This window comes from Microcebus murinus, chromosome 6 (genome assembly GCF_040939455.1).
Source record: "Microcebus murinus isolate Inina chromosome 6, M.murinus_Inina_mat1.0, whole genome shotgun sequence".
Taxonomy (NCBI): Eukaryota; Metazoa; Chordata; class Mammalia; order Primates; family Cheirogaleidae; genus Microcebus; species Microcebus murinus.
Window position 1 is genome coordinate 68741242 of NC_134109.1, and position 13703 is coordinate 68754944.

The 13703-nt window shown below is 50.4% G+C and overlaps 3 protein-coding genes across 5 annotated transcripts; 1 reads left to right on the plus strand and 2 right to left on the minus strand.

Annotated features, from left to right (window-relative positions):
- The first annotated feature begins 422 nt into the window (after nucleotides 1-422).
- EMC9 (ER membrane protein complex subunit 9) lies at nucleotides 423-2721 on the plus strand. Of its 3 annotated transcripts, none has more exons than XM_012756005.3 (6): nucleotides 423-633; nucleotides 764-973; nucleotides 1106-1182; nucleotides 1868-2139; nucleotides 2229-2323; nucleotides 2487-2721. In XM_012756005.3, the coding sequence occupies exons 3-6, from the start codon at nucleotides 1110-1112 to the stop codon at nucleotides 2665-2667; spliced, it is 621 nt and encodes a 206-aa protein (XP_012611459.1). In that variant the 5' UTR covers nucleotides 423-633; nucleotides 764-973; nucleotides 1106-1109; the 3' UTR covers nucleotides 2668-2721. The 3 variants fall into 3 exon arrangements, with proteins under 3 accessions (XP_012611459.1, XP_012611458.1, XP_012611457.1); XM_012756004.3 differs by having other exon boundaries at nucleotides 425-633; nucleotides 761-973; nucleotides 2070-2139; XM_012756003.3 differs by having other exon boundaries at nucleotides 425-633; nucleotides 2070-2139.
- On the minus strand, nucleotides 2717-5530 carry PSME1 (proteasome activator subunit 1). The gene is made up of 11 exons (XM_012756001.3): nucleotides 5377-5530; nucleotides 4643-4675; nucleotides 4464-4526; nucleotides 4252-4362; nucleotides 4118-4163; nucleotides 3881-3978; nucleotides 3551-3619; nucleotides 3403-3470; nucleotides 3274-3328; nucleotides 3113-3199; nucleotides 2717-2939 (listed from the first exon to the last, which is right to left on the minus strand). The coding sequence occupies exons 1-11, from the start codon at nucleotides 5413-5415 to the stop codon at nucleotides 2859-2861; spliced, it is 750 nt and encodes a 249-aa protein (XP_012611455.1). The 5' UTR covers nucleotides 5416-5530; the 3' UTR covers nucleotides 2717-2858.
- Nucleotides 5531-7604: 2074 nt separating this feature from the next.
- Nucleotides 7605-9515, minus strand: FITM1 (fat storage inducing transmembrane protein 1). Its single transcript, XM_012755995.2, has 2 exons — nucleotides 8624-9515; nucleotides 7605-8243 (listed from the first exon to the last, which is right to left on the minus strand). The coding sequence occupies exons 1-2, from the start codon at nucleotides 8887-8889 to the stop codon at nucleotides 7631-7633; spliced, it is 879 nt and encodes a 292-aa protein (XP_012611449.1). The 5' UTR covers nucleotides 8890-9515; the 3' UTR covers nucleotides 7605-7630.
- Between the last annotated feature and the right edge of the window lie 4188 nt (nucleotides 9516-13703).

The following is a 13703-nucleotide window of genomic DNA, read 5'->3' on the forward strand; positions in this document are numbered from 1 at the left end:
GGTAGCAGATACTACATTAAAGAAACCAGGAGCCAGATAACCTGCGGCCTTGAAGGTAACACGGCTCAGTAAATAACAAAGGAGATCGAGAGTACAGATCCTCTCATTCCATAAAAGGAGCAAGGCTATCTACTTTGTCCCCAGTGCTTCAGGACACCCAACTGCTGGCAAGCTCTCCATTCCCAGGGCTCCGCGGGGCCTGTGGTGGCGGGCAACACAGGTGACAGGCAAAGCCAACCTGCAATCAAGACTGGAAGTCGGGTAGCCTAGCCAATGAGAGTGCGGACAATTTTCCTTTGCAGTTGCGGGTTCTTTCCAGTTCGCTGGAGACAAAGGCGGGGCAAGGTTTGGACGCGGCCACTGATGGGAGAAAACGAGAACCTTTAGACCTATCAAAGAGCACTACGTGGGCGGGACTCCGGGAACCGTCCGGCTGGGAGCTGCAGTCTCCGGGTCTCCCCGACAGGCGGGGATCTGCTGCTGCCCGCTAGGGGCAAGGGGAGGCGGCGCTCGGTGCCGCGGGATGCAATCTGAACCTCCTTCTGGGCCAGGCCGGGGGAGGGCTCTGGGACCTAGGTCGCCCGAAGCCGGCGGGCCGCCTTAGAGCCGAGTTAGCGTCGCCGCTGAACCTAAGTGAGGGGGCACCCGGATGGGCCAAGGAGGGCGCTGAGCGCTGGAGGGAGCTACACGAACGCGAGCTGGGACCGGCTCGCCTGAGCTGGGTGGGGAACCGCAACTAATCGGGCTTGCTGCTTCCCAGCAGGCCCGGCTCGCCATGGGGGAAGTGGAGATCTCGGCCCGGGCCTACGTGAAGATGTGCCTGCACGCCGCCCGGTACCCACACGCGGCGGTCAACGGGCTGTTGCTGGCGCCAGCGCCGCGGCCCGGAGAATGCCTCTGCCTCACCGACTGTGTGCCCCTCTTCCACAGCCACCTAGCCCTGTCCGTCATGTTGGAGGTCGCCCTCAACCAGGTGCCCCGGTTGGACGCCCACTCGCAACCCCCTAACATCCCTAGCCCAAAGTCCATCCCCATCCCCTTGACAGCAGCGCGCACCAAGGCTAGCGGCACGATTTAGTTACTGATGGCCCGTTTCCCACGACAGGTGGATGTGTGGGGCACACAAGCCGGTCTGGTGGTGGCTGGGTACTACCATGCCAATGCAGCTCTGGACGACCAGAGGTGAGTGGAGTAGCCAGAGGCGGAAGGCAAAGGATTTTGGCTGGGGCAGGGGAAGGGAGTGGTGGGGGCGTGCAAGAGAACCAAGGTCATTGCTTTCATCTTTCCTCCATCAAAGGCTTAGGAGCAGGGGTGTCCACCAGGCACTATGCTGGATACTGGAGTGAGGAAATACAAAAATGAATAGGACAGAGCCCTGCTCTGGAGGAACTGCAGTGAGGGTGGGGAGGACAATTGTGTATCAACAACAGGCTGATCTTGCTTTAACTGAGGTGTCCCCCAAGTGCTGAAAGAACACAGAGCCCAACCAGCAATTTTAGAAATAAGGAAATTTCTTTACATATATATAATATATATGAATCAAGTTAGAAATACTGTTTTGTAATTTGCTTCTCTTTCTTAATAAATATAAATATTTGCCATCTTTCCATTTCCACACCAAGAGCTGCCTTCCCTAACAGCTATATAGTATGAATATGGGTGTAGTATAATTTATTTAATGCCTACATTAAACATTGAGATTGTTGCCAACTTTTTATTATGGACACTGTCCTATTATTATCATATTAATAGTAAATTCTTTATCAGTGGAAATTCTGGGTCAGCCTGTATATAGTATAGTTTCAATTTGGATGGTTATGCCAAATTGCCCTCCAAAAAGACCACCTTTGATTTCCACTCTCACCAGCAGTGTCAGAGCATCTGTTTCCCACAACACTCAAGCATCAAGCAGTTGTGCATCAAGCATCCAGCAGGCGAGACCCCCCCAGGCCAGCTACAGGGAAAGGCCACAGCTGCACCCACATCTATGAGACCTGGGAGGCCCAGCTCAAATGGACGGGTTTTGCCCACAGTCGGCTCCTCACTCCTCTGATCTTCCTTCTACACAGCCCTGGGCCCCTGGCCTTGAAAATCGCTGGACGAATTGCAGAATTCTTCCCTGATGCAGTACTTATTATGGTGAGGCTTGGGTTTTAGGGTGGAGAGGTGGAGAGAAAGTAGAGAGGGGAATCTTTGAGACTTTCACCTGCCCTTCTTTGTCCACCCAGTTGGATAATCAGAAACTGGTGCCTCAGCCTCGTGTGCCCCCAGTCATTGTCCTGGAGAACCAAGGTCTTCACTGGGTCCCCAAGGACAAGAACTTGTGAGTGCCCCACTCCCTCCACCTTTTCTTGAAAGCCCAAGGCTCCTGGGCCTCTTCTGTCCTTGTTCCTGCCCCAAGGGTCCTTCTCCAGACCTGATCTCTGTTAAGTATGTGTCTGTACCCTCTGTCTGCTGTTTGACCTCCATGGGGGTTATTATTTCAGAGTGATGTGGAGGGCCTGGGAAGAGTCACGGCAGATGGTGGGAGCACTACTGGAGGGCCAGGCACACCAGCATCTTGTGGACTTTGACTGCCACCTTGACGACATCCGGCAGGACTGGACCAACCAGCAGCTCAATACCCAAATCACCCAGTGGGTTGGTCCCACCAGTGGAAATGCCTGAGCCAGGGACAGGGGTGTCAGGATCCAATAAAGAGACTTGGGCTGATGGGTCACAGTATCACTATATTTATTGTGCCTGGGAGGCAAGGTGAGTAAAAAATCTCAACAGTAGAAAGGTAGGGAAAAGTCTGGAGTCCCTGATAAAAAACAAGAAGGTCTGTGCTGTATCCATCACAGAATAAGAGGAGGCTCTCAATAGATCATTCCCTTTGTTTCTCCCCTGGGCTTCTTGAGCTTCTCGAAGTTCTTCAGGATAATGTCATACAACACAGCCTAGAAGACCAGGGAGGAGTAGGGGTCAGCCTCAGGCCCCCAGTGGCTCTGTGGCCCATTTCTAGCCTTGTGCAGAGACCGAGCTTTGTCACCCTTCACCCCCAGCCTGCAGGGCCAGGGAGTGGGTGACCTGGGAAAGCTGCCTCTGCCCACCCCTGCCCTCGCCTCCTCACATAAGCATTACGGATCTCCATGACCATCAATCGGATGTCCCGGTACTCTGCCTCATCCAGCTCGTGCACCAGCTGCCGATAATCACCCTGTGGGAAACTCAGGTCATGCCTGACTTCACATGTGTCCTTTCCCCATGCACCCGAACCTGGCCCTCACCTACCACATGGGGCTGCTTGGCTGCTTTGGCCACTGCATCACCTCGCTCAGAGAAATACCTGTGGGAAGTAGAAGTGTGTATGGAGTGCAAGAAGAAGAAGGGAGCCCAGAGTGTGGGTGATCAGTCACTCACTTAGAGATTTGCGTGTGGAAGCCTTCTAGCTTCGTGTGGAGGCTGGTCATCAATTCAAACACTTTCTCCTGGGGAAAGAAAGCAAGGGGGAAAGTGGAAGGAAGCATGGACTAGAAAGGAGGGTGGGGGAGTGGGGCAGTGCTCTCACCTGGACAGCCACTCCAAAATTGTTCCCATCCTCAATCCGAGGTATCTGCAGCTGCAACCAGGTGGTGACCTGGGGGTGGGGGGAGAAAATGGCATCAAAGCCACATCAACCCTCCACCCAATTCTCAGGTTCCTATCCTCCCTTGCTTCCCTGCCCACATTTGGTGGAGGTGTGCCAGGTCCATCTTGAGCCTCAGGGCCGAGACTTCTGTCTTCACTTGCTGTGCCCTCTCTTGCTAAGACCTGGCAAGTGCCAAACCTTAACTAGCAGGGACCAAGAAGACAAAGTGTTTGACCTAAAAAGCCTGAGGGTTGAAGTGGGAGGGCTCACCAGGTTGAGCTGCTCAATGACATCCTTGATCTCAGGCTTCAAGCGCTGCAAGAGAACCACGATCTTCTCATTGCAGTTCACTGGGCCACAGGGAGGACCTAGAGAGTGGGCAATGGGTCAGTCACATGATTCAGCCTGTGTGAGAGGTGCTGAAGGGGAGAGTGCAAAGGACTCCCTAGGGAGAAGCTCCTGTGGGGTGGGACTCAAGTCTCTTCCCACCATAGTGGTTTCAAGTACCTTTGTCTTCATCTTCTCCTTTCTTCTTTTCATCCTTGTCTTCCTTCTGCAGGGAGAGATGGGTCCATGGGAGTCAGGACTACAGCTAATTTTCCCCATGGTTGGATCCCTCCTCCCAGGTCTTCCAGACTTACCTCCTGCTGTTTTTTCCGCTCCTCCTTCTCTTTCTCCTTAACTGGATCAGGCACTGGGATGTCTAAGGGGGCCTTCAAATTGCTCAGGTTGGCTTCATTGAGAGCTGGTTCCTGGTGTTGGGTGGGAGGAGGGCAGAAGCTAAGGATGTTCCTCTGACCTCCTCACTCTCTAGGTCCACCAAACTCTCCAGCTCCCTGCTGGGCCCCAGTACCTTTAAAAATGCATCCAACTCAGAAATCTTCTTGGGGAAATAGCTCCCAAGCAGGTTCTCTGTCTGTGTGAAGTGGAGAAGGATGGAGGTCAGAACCAAATACCCTTCCTAGGCAGTGAGGCAAGGGCTGAGCAGTAAAAGTTGGGTGGGGGTGTAGGTACTGATGGGGCAGGTCTTACCTTGGTACACAGGTCTTCACGAAACACATCCACCTGTTGGGCATAGGCAACCCTTCAGAAACTTAGCTTTAAGGCCAGTTCATTTGAGGACAGTTCCCTTAGGGTTGTGTGGGGCCTGGCCTGGGGGGAAAGGTGAGGTGGATCCCCCTAAGGCCAGACCTGAAGAAGCCAAGATAGATCCCTGCAAGGGTGGGTTGGGATGGTGTTGGAGTGGATCTCTGCAGACCTGGATCTGGGGAGGGTGCAGTGGATGCCCGTGGGGTTGGATTTGGGGGATGAGTACATTCTTGGCTTTGAAGGGTGAGTGGCTTGAGTGAGAACGGATTCCTGGGGTCGCCTGGACTGTGTGAGGAGAGGCTGTGAGAGGACAGCCCTCTCTGCTAGTGGGGCAGGGTCGGGCTACCCTGTGGAGCGGGCCCGGGACCTTCCTGCAGGAAAGGCTGCGAGGTGGCTGGGGCAGGTCCCACACCCAGTCTGTGTGTGGCCCGGTCCCGGGCCAACGGACTTCCCCTCCACGCCAGCTCTCTGCTTCACCTCACCCCGCTGAACCACGGCCGCCGCGCCTCTCCGCGCAGGCAGCCCCGGCCGGTCTCCCGGGGGATCAGGTGCGCCCCGCCGGCAGGCTCTGCTGACTGACCCCCACTGGGGTCGGGATCTGGGGGCGGGCCAGGGATGCCCTCAGTCTCTCTGAGCCACGCCTCCCCGGGACCCTGCCTAGAACCCGCAGCGCTCACCTTGGCTTGGGCCTCAGGCTGGACCCTGAGCGTGGCCATGGCCGGGCGGGGGGCCTGGCGCCGTGCGAGGAGCGAGGAGTGGGCACGGGGAAGGGAAAGCGAAAGCAGCGCTCGCAGCCCGCACCGCCTTCCTGGGCAGCGGGGAGTGGAGAACTGAGGAGGCGGGGCCACCCAGGGGGCGGGGCGGAGCCGCGGCGGGCGGCCGAGGCGCGGCCCCACCCCCCGAGCCCGAGAGGAGCGTTTGCCCCACCCCGCCTCTAGACTCCGCCCACTGCCTCCGCCCCGCCCCCGGGAGCCGGGTACTCCGATCACCCTGACCATACCGACCTCTCCACGCCCCACCTTCCACCTCCCGCCTCCTATGTCTCCCTGCCTCCCGACTCCCCACTGACTCCCCACCCGCTCTCTTCCCCTCCTCAGCCCCAAGCCTTACTTGGGGCTCCGCATCTTTCCTCAGAGATGGGCAAGACCTGGCCTCTCTTTCCTAGCCTTGCCAGCATGGGCTCCTGGCTCCACGGGCACCCCCTGGCCCCTGCAACAACACTCAGAGCTGGCACCATCCCTATCCAAGCCCCAGTGGGCTCTCTCCTGGACCCCTGCTGCGGACTCCATTCTTCTATAATCTACTCTCACAGAACAGGGGCTTCATGCTTCTCTCTTGCTTAAAACCATTTCTCAGCTTCTTGTTGTCCTTAGAATGAAATCCAACGGGATTTTTCTTCAGGGCCTGCCTGACAGCTGTCTCCCCTTCAAGTTCACTTCTTACTGCTTTCTCCCTCATTCATTACACTTGCAAATGCTTGGGCTTTCCATTTGTTTCTCAAAGTTGTCAAGTGCATTCCTGCCTCAGAGTTTTTGCCCTTGCTAATCCCTTTCCCTGAAATGCCCTTCCCCTGAGTGTTGTCATTAGGTTCTCAGCTCAAATGTCACCTCTTCAGAGAACTTTCTCCATTATCCTTTATAAAGTACCTCCCTCCAAGTCTCTCTATTACTAGTCACCCTGTTTTGATACATTCACAGCACTTTTCTCTCTTATACTAGCCAATTTTGTTTTTGTTTGTCTTTTTTTGAAACAGGATAATGTAGTGGTTTAAACCCGATTTTGGAAAACTATTTCTGTAAAGGACCAGATAGTAAATATTTTAGGCTTTTGGCACCTTACAATGTCTGTAGCAACTATTCAACTCTGCAGCTGTAGCAGGAAGCAGCCATGTGTACATGAATTAGTGTGGCTGGGTTCAATAACACCTCATTTTATAGACACTGGAATTTGAATTTCACATAATTTTTACGTGTCATGAAATATCTTTCTTTGATTTTTTTCAACCATTTAAAAATGTATCAGCAAGGGAAGGATTGAAAAAAAGAAGAAGAAAAAAGAAAAACATGTAAAAAACATTCTTATTATAGCTTGAAGGCCATCCAAAAACTGGCCACAGAAGGGCTGTAGGTTGCTAACCCCTGGTTTAGAACATAGACAATACACCCATATTGCCTGGGTTTGTAATCCGGGCTTCTCTACTTATTAGCTATGAACAAGTCACGTAACCTCTGTGCTTTGGTTTTTGCAGCTGTACAGTGGGAACACTACTACCTCATAGTTTTGCTGTTGTGAGGGCTAAATTTGTTAATTTATTTAAAGAATTTGTAGACACTTAGAACAGTGCCTGGCACAGACTAAACACAGTGCAAGTGTTTGACATTATTATTTGTGTATTTATTATCTTCCTTCCCCAGTTAGCTCATAAGCCCCCAAAGGCAGAAACCTTGTCTGTCTCATTCACATGGCATGGAACTATGCTTGGCTCGATAAGCATTTGTTAAATAAATGAGCACACACAGACCCTCTATGGGGAAGACAAGGCAGGAAGGGCTCCTGAGTGGAGTGCCCAGATAGGCAGTCCCCTGAGGAAGGTGGAGGGGAGGTTCAGTGGAGAAGGCAGGAAAAACGAATCCGCCAGGCTGGAGATGGAGCACCTGCTCATAAGAATGATGCCCACACCTAAGGACACTGTCACCTGCCTTAGCAGTGCCATTCCTTGATATCACAGACCCAGATAGCTCAAAGTCTTTGCAGAGGCTAAAAGGACAGCATAAGGGACAGAGGTCAAGGATAAGGAAGGTCATTCAAGATTGATGACAGCAAGCAATGGCTGAGGAACTCTAGTGACTACCAGACTCTCTTTCCACCCTTTCCAGGCCCCAACCAAATGATGAGAGGGGCAAGAGCCAGGCCTGACAGCTTTTATTTCTTTCAGTTATGCTTGCGGCTGGAGTGGGGGCGGGGAAAGAGCCCGTGGCCCGGGCTTCCTGGAGACCAGGGCTGATGATACCAGCTGCCATAGGTGAGGTACCAGGCGAAGGTGCCTACTGCGGCACCCACCACCTTGTGAGTGTACTGGTGGAAATAGATAACAGTACAGAGCAACAAGAAGTTCCAGAGGCCCAGGAGCAGCACGTTGAGCAGGAAGACGAGGCGCAGGGGGGCGCCGGCAGGCAGTCCGTGGGCCAGGTACTTGGCAAACACTGCTGCTTCCTCAGCCATCAGCAGGCAGCAGAAGGTGAGCAGGAAGGTGTGGGAGGAGACCGTGTAGCCCCGCCACTGGTGGCCGGCTGCCAGGCAGCTGCGGCGGTCTGGCAGCTCATGGAGCAGCAGGCCCTGGGGCAGAGGCTCAAAGCAGGAGCCAGTCAGGTCTTCGATGAGCAGAAAAGCCCGGCCAGCCCCCCGCCACACGGCTGCCCCCACCACCAGTCGGCTCAGGTGCCTGGCAGTCACTGCCACTCGCCGCGTAGCCAGGAACACCACCAGCAACACAAAGCCCCCCAGGAAGGTGCATGTCCAGCCCCATGCTGAATTCACAAACTTTCTGTGGGTAGAGAAGAAGGGAGGCTACTGAGACACCCAGCCCTGTCTCCCCACCCTGGTCTATGTTCCCATCACTGCTCTGTCCCCAACCCTATACATCATCAATTGTCTTTCCCGTGCCCTTTGCAACCCCCAGCCATTTAAGCTTTGCCATCTCCTTAGAGGACGGGTCAGCATTCTAGGGTCCACATTTCCTCTTCCATGTTGCTCCTGACTTCCCCTGTACCCCACGGCTCGGTTCCCTTCCCCCTCCCCGCATCTTCTCCTCAACCCCCTAGCCTATTTTTAGTGTTCAGACTGGCAGAAGGACAGAAGCCTGGAGAAAGGAGCTGGGATCCTAGAGCGCAGGGAGCCGGTTCCCACAGCCTTGAGTGGACTCACATGTTGAAGAAGTTGCCGTGGCTGGCGAAGATAGTCCGAGGGTTGACATGGAACTGCAGAAGGGGCCCGAAGATGACCACTGCTGCCAACCAGGCATGGTAGAGGCGCCGTAAGCAGGGGCTGCCCAGGAGCCGGGCGGCCTGTTCACTTCCAAAGTACAGCAAGGCAGAGGCCACCCAGAGCAGCACCTTGATCAAGCAGCCCAGCAGTGCCCGGATTCGGGCCCCGGCTCCCGGCCCTGCCCCCACCACCGGCCCCCGCTCCATGTTCCCTCCCCTCCCCACTAACTGCTTGCTCTGCTGGGCAGCTGAGGAGGGGCTGATGGGGCCCCCCCTGGACAAGGACAGGCAGTGACAGGTGTGGAAGACACAGGGCAGAGCCTTGTTGGCAGCTGGCAGGCGGGGGAGAGGGGCGGGGGGCAGTAAGGGGCCAGGGTGGAGGGCTGCCGAGTCAGCAGGGTCCTGGCCTTGAGTGTGTGGTAGTGTGTGTCCTGACAACAGCCTGTGTCCTTTCCTGTCAGCCTTGTGTCCTTGGCTTCAACCATGTTCTCGTTCGTGTCTCAGGGCCAGGCCTGCTCTTCACGGCTGTCCTTGTCCACAGCCTGCTTGGGTCTGCCTGTCTTTGTTTAGTCAGCAAGAGCCCCCTACTCCCACCCCAGCTTTACCATGTATTTGCTCCAAAGGGAAATCAGAGGTCATGAAGATAAAACTAACCAAACCGTGAAAATCATTAAAAAGAAATCTATGTCTGTCTTATTGTCAGGGTGATCCTGCCCTTCTCCTGAGGTACTGAACACAAGAGCCTGCCAACAGCAAGGTGTTGTGCACAGCACCCTGCCCACCTCAGGCCTTGCAAGGCATAGTGGCAGTATCCACTTCAGTGCACCATGACCCCAGCAGCTTGGGATCACAATTAGCCGGGCATGGTGGTGCATGCCTGTAGTCCCAGCTACTTGGGAGGCTAAGGCAGAAGGATTGCTTGAGCCCAGGAGTTTGAGGTTGCTTTGAGCTAGGCTGATGCCATGGAACTCTAGCCCAGGAAACAGAGTGAGACTCTATATCAAAAAAAAAAAAAAAAAAAAGGAGTCCATCTAAACCAACTACCCTGGGCCGCAGGGCTGCCCATGCAAACCGCTGAGGCTGAAGCAGCAGGGTGGAGAGCAACCTACCCAAGAAGAAGTCCCTGTTACTTAGTGACTATTTTGAGATCTCTTTGTGTTTTTGTTCCTCATTCGGCAAAACTGGTGGTGGGACTTCTGAGCACAGTGGAAGCAGTGAAAGAAATGAGCAAGCAAGAACACTCAGGGTCTAGGCCCAACTGTGTGACTTGGGAAAATCAACTAACCCTTCTTGGTCCTCAGTACATTAATTTCCTCTGTAAATTGATCAAGATGGATTAATCAATCAGAATCCTTCCAGAAAAGCCCTTAGTGCTCTCATCTGTACATTGATCAAGATGGATTAATCAATTAGAATCCTTCCAGATCCTAAAGCCCATACATACTTCTGCATAGTGGTCTTCAAGACTTCCTGCTCATGGACCCTATAAAAAATTTTAAAGACCTGCATTGTCCCTACACATTTTTATTTTATTTTTTTTGAGACAGAGTCTCGCTTTGTTGCCCAGGCTAGAGTGAGTGCCGTGGTGTCAGCCTAGCTCACAGCAACCTCAAACTCCTGGGCTCAAACAATCCTTCTGCCTCAGCCTCCCGAGTAGCTGGGACTACAGGCATGCACCACCATACCCGGCTAATTTTTTTCCATATATATTAGTTGGCCAATTTTTTTCTTTCTATTTTTAGTACAGATGGCATCTCGCTATTGCTCAGGCTGGTTTTGAACTCCTGACCTTGAGCAATCTGCCCCCCTTGGCCTCCCAGAGTGCTAGGATTACAGGTGTGAGCCACCCCGCCCGGCCTCCCTACACATTTTTAAATTGACATAAAATGTTTCATTGTAGTTTTAAATAGTTGCAAAGAACATAATTTCCAGTTTATTATATATATTCACATTTCAAAATAAAGCTATATCACTCTTTTTTTTTTTTTTTTTTTTTGAGACAGAGTCTCACTCTGTTGCCCAGGCTAGAGTGAGTGCCGTGGCGTCAGCCTAGCTCACAGCAACCTCAAACTCCTGGGCTCAGGCGATCCTCCTGTCTCAGCCTCCTGAGTAGCTGGGACTACAGGCATGTGCCACCATGCCCGGCTAATTTTTTCTATATATATTAGTTGTCCAGCTAATTTCTTTCTATTTTTAGTAGAGACGGGGTCTCGCTGTTGCTCAGGTTGGTCTCGAACTCCTGAGCTCAAAAGATCTGCTCGCCTTGGACTCCCAGAGTGCTAGGATTACAGACGTGAGCCACCAGCCGGCTGCTTAGAAGTCTTTTATTAACCATTTATCACACTTCTACCCAAAAGAGTATATAGTTTAATTTTTAAAAATTTCCTGTGACCATAAAGCCCTAAGGGTTACATTTTTTTCTTGTAGATTGAATTTCCATTATAATTGTTACTACTAAATATATTATTAATACAGGGAAATTTCATTTTATTGTGCTTTGCTTTATTGTACTGCACAGATAATTGCATTTTTTATGAATTGAAGGTTTGTAGCAATCCTGTGTCCAGTGAGTTTATTGGTGCCGTTTTCCAACAGCAAGTGCTCACTTTTTGTGTGACATTTTGATAATTCTCAAAGTATTTCAAACTTTTCATTATCATTATATCTATTATGGTGATCTGTGATCAGTAATCTTTGATGTTACTACTGTAATTTGGGTGTGTGTGTGTGTGTGCCATGACCATGCCCAGATAAGATGGAGAACTTAATTGATAAATATGGTGTGTCTTCTGACTGCCCCACCAACCCACTATTCTTCTATTTCTCTCTCCCTTTCCTCAGCCCTTCCTATTCCCTAAGACACCACAATATTGAAGTTAAGCCAAGCAATAATCCTGCCATGGCCTCTAAGTGTTCAAAATGAAAGGAAGAGTCACACATTCTCCCTTTAAATCAAAAGCCAGAAATAAGTAAGCTTAGTAAGGAAGGCATGTTGAAAGCTAAGACAGATCAAAAGTTAGGCCTCTTGCACTATACAATTAGCCAAGTTGTGAATGCAAAGGAAAAGTTCTTGAAGAAAATTAAAAGTGCACTCCAGTGAACACATAAAATGATAAAAAAAAAAAAAAAAAAAAGCAAAACAGCCTCATTACTAATATGGAGAAAACGTCAGTGGTCTGGACAGAAGATCAAATCAGTCACAACATTCCCTTAAGCCAAAGCCTAATTCAGAGCAAAGCCCTAACTCTTTAATACTATAAAGGCTAAGAGAGGTGAGAAAGCAGCAGAAGAAAAGTAGGAAGCTAGAAGAGGTTTGATTAATCAGGTTTAAGGAAAAAGCTGTCTCCATAACATAAAAGTGCAAGGTGAAGCAGCAAGTGCTGATGTAGAGGCTATAAGCAGCCAGAAGATCTAGCTAAGATAATTGATGAAGATGACTACACTGAACAGATTTTCAAAGCAGAAGTAACAGCCTTCTATTGGAAGAAGATGCCATCTAAGACTTTTGTAGCTAGAAAGGAGAAGTCAATGCCTGGCTTCAAAGCTTCAAAGGACAGGCTGACGCTCCTGTTAGGGGCTAATGCAGCTGGTGACTTTAAGTTGGAACCAATGCTCATTTACCATTCTAAAAATCCTAGGACCCTTAAGAATGATGCTATATCTACTCTGCCTGTGCTCTATCAGTGGAGCAACAAAGCCTAGATAATAGCACATCTGTTTACAGCATGGTTCACTGAATATTTTAAGCTCACTGTTGGGATCTACTACTCAGAAAAAAGGTTTCTTTCAAAATATTACTGCTCATTGACAGTACACCTGGTCACCCAAGAGCTCTGATGGAGATGTGCAAAGAGATGTTGTTTTTATGTCTGCTAACACAATATCCATACTGCAGCCCATGGATCAAGGAGCCATTTTGTTAATTGTTTTTTTTTGAGACAGAGTCTCGCTTTGTTGCCCAGCTAGAGTGAGTGCCATGGCATCAGCCTAGCTCACAGAAACCTCAAACTCCTGGGCTCAAGCAATCCTGTTGCTTCTGCCTCCCAAGTAGCTGGGACTACAGGCATGTGCCACCATGCCCGGCTAATTTTTTCTATATATATTAGTTGGCCAATTAATTTCTTTCTATTTTTAGTAGAGACGGGGTCTCGATCTTGCTCAGGCTGGTTTCAAACTCCTGACCTCGAGCAATACACCTGCCTCGGCCTCCCTGAGTGTGTTAATTGTTTTTTAATTTAAAAAAAAATTGTCAGGAGGGGTGCTCAGTTTCCTTGTGGGTTTTTTTTTTTTTTTTCATTGTTGTTGTTGTTGAGACAGAGTCTTACTCTGTCACCCTGGGTACAGTGCAGTGGTGTCATTGTAGCTTACTGCAACCTCAGATTCCTGAGCTTAAGCAATCCTCTGGCTGCAATATCATGATTAAACTTCAACAGATGAGGAGCTGCTTCTTATAGACAAGCAAAGAAAGTGGTTTCTTGAGATGGAATCTACTCTCAATGAAGATGCTATGGAACTTTGTTGAGATGACAACAAAGGATTTAGCATATCATATAAACTTAGTTGTTAAAGCAGTGGCAAGATTTAAGAGGACTGACTCCAATTTTGAAAGACACTTGTTCTGTGGGTAAAATGCTATTAAATGGCATTTAAAGAGTCAATCAATGCAGCAAACTTCATTGTCTTATTTGAAGAAATTGCCGCACCCACCCCAACTTTTAGCAACCACCACCCTGGTCAGTCAGTAGCCAAAAACATCAAAGCAAGGCCCTCCACCAGCAAAAAGATTATTAATACAATGCTGAAGTCTTACATGATCATTAGCATTTTTTAGCAATATAGTATTTTAAATTCAGGTATGTATATTGTTTTGTATACATAATGCTACTGCATACTTAACAGACTACAGTATAGTTTTTTAATTATTATTATTATTATTATTATTTTTTTTTTTTTGAGACAGAGTCTCGCTTTGTTGTCCAGGCTAGAGTGAGTGCCATGGCGTCAGCCTAGCTCACAGCAAC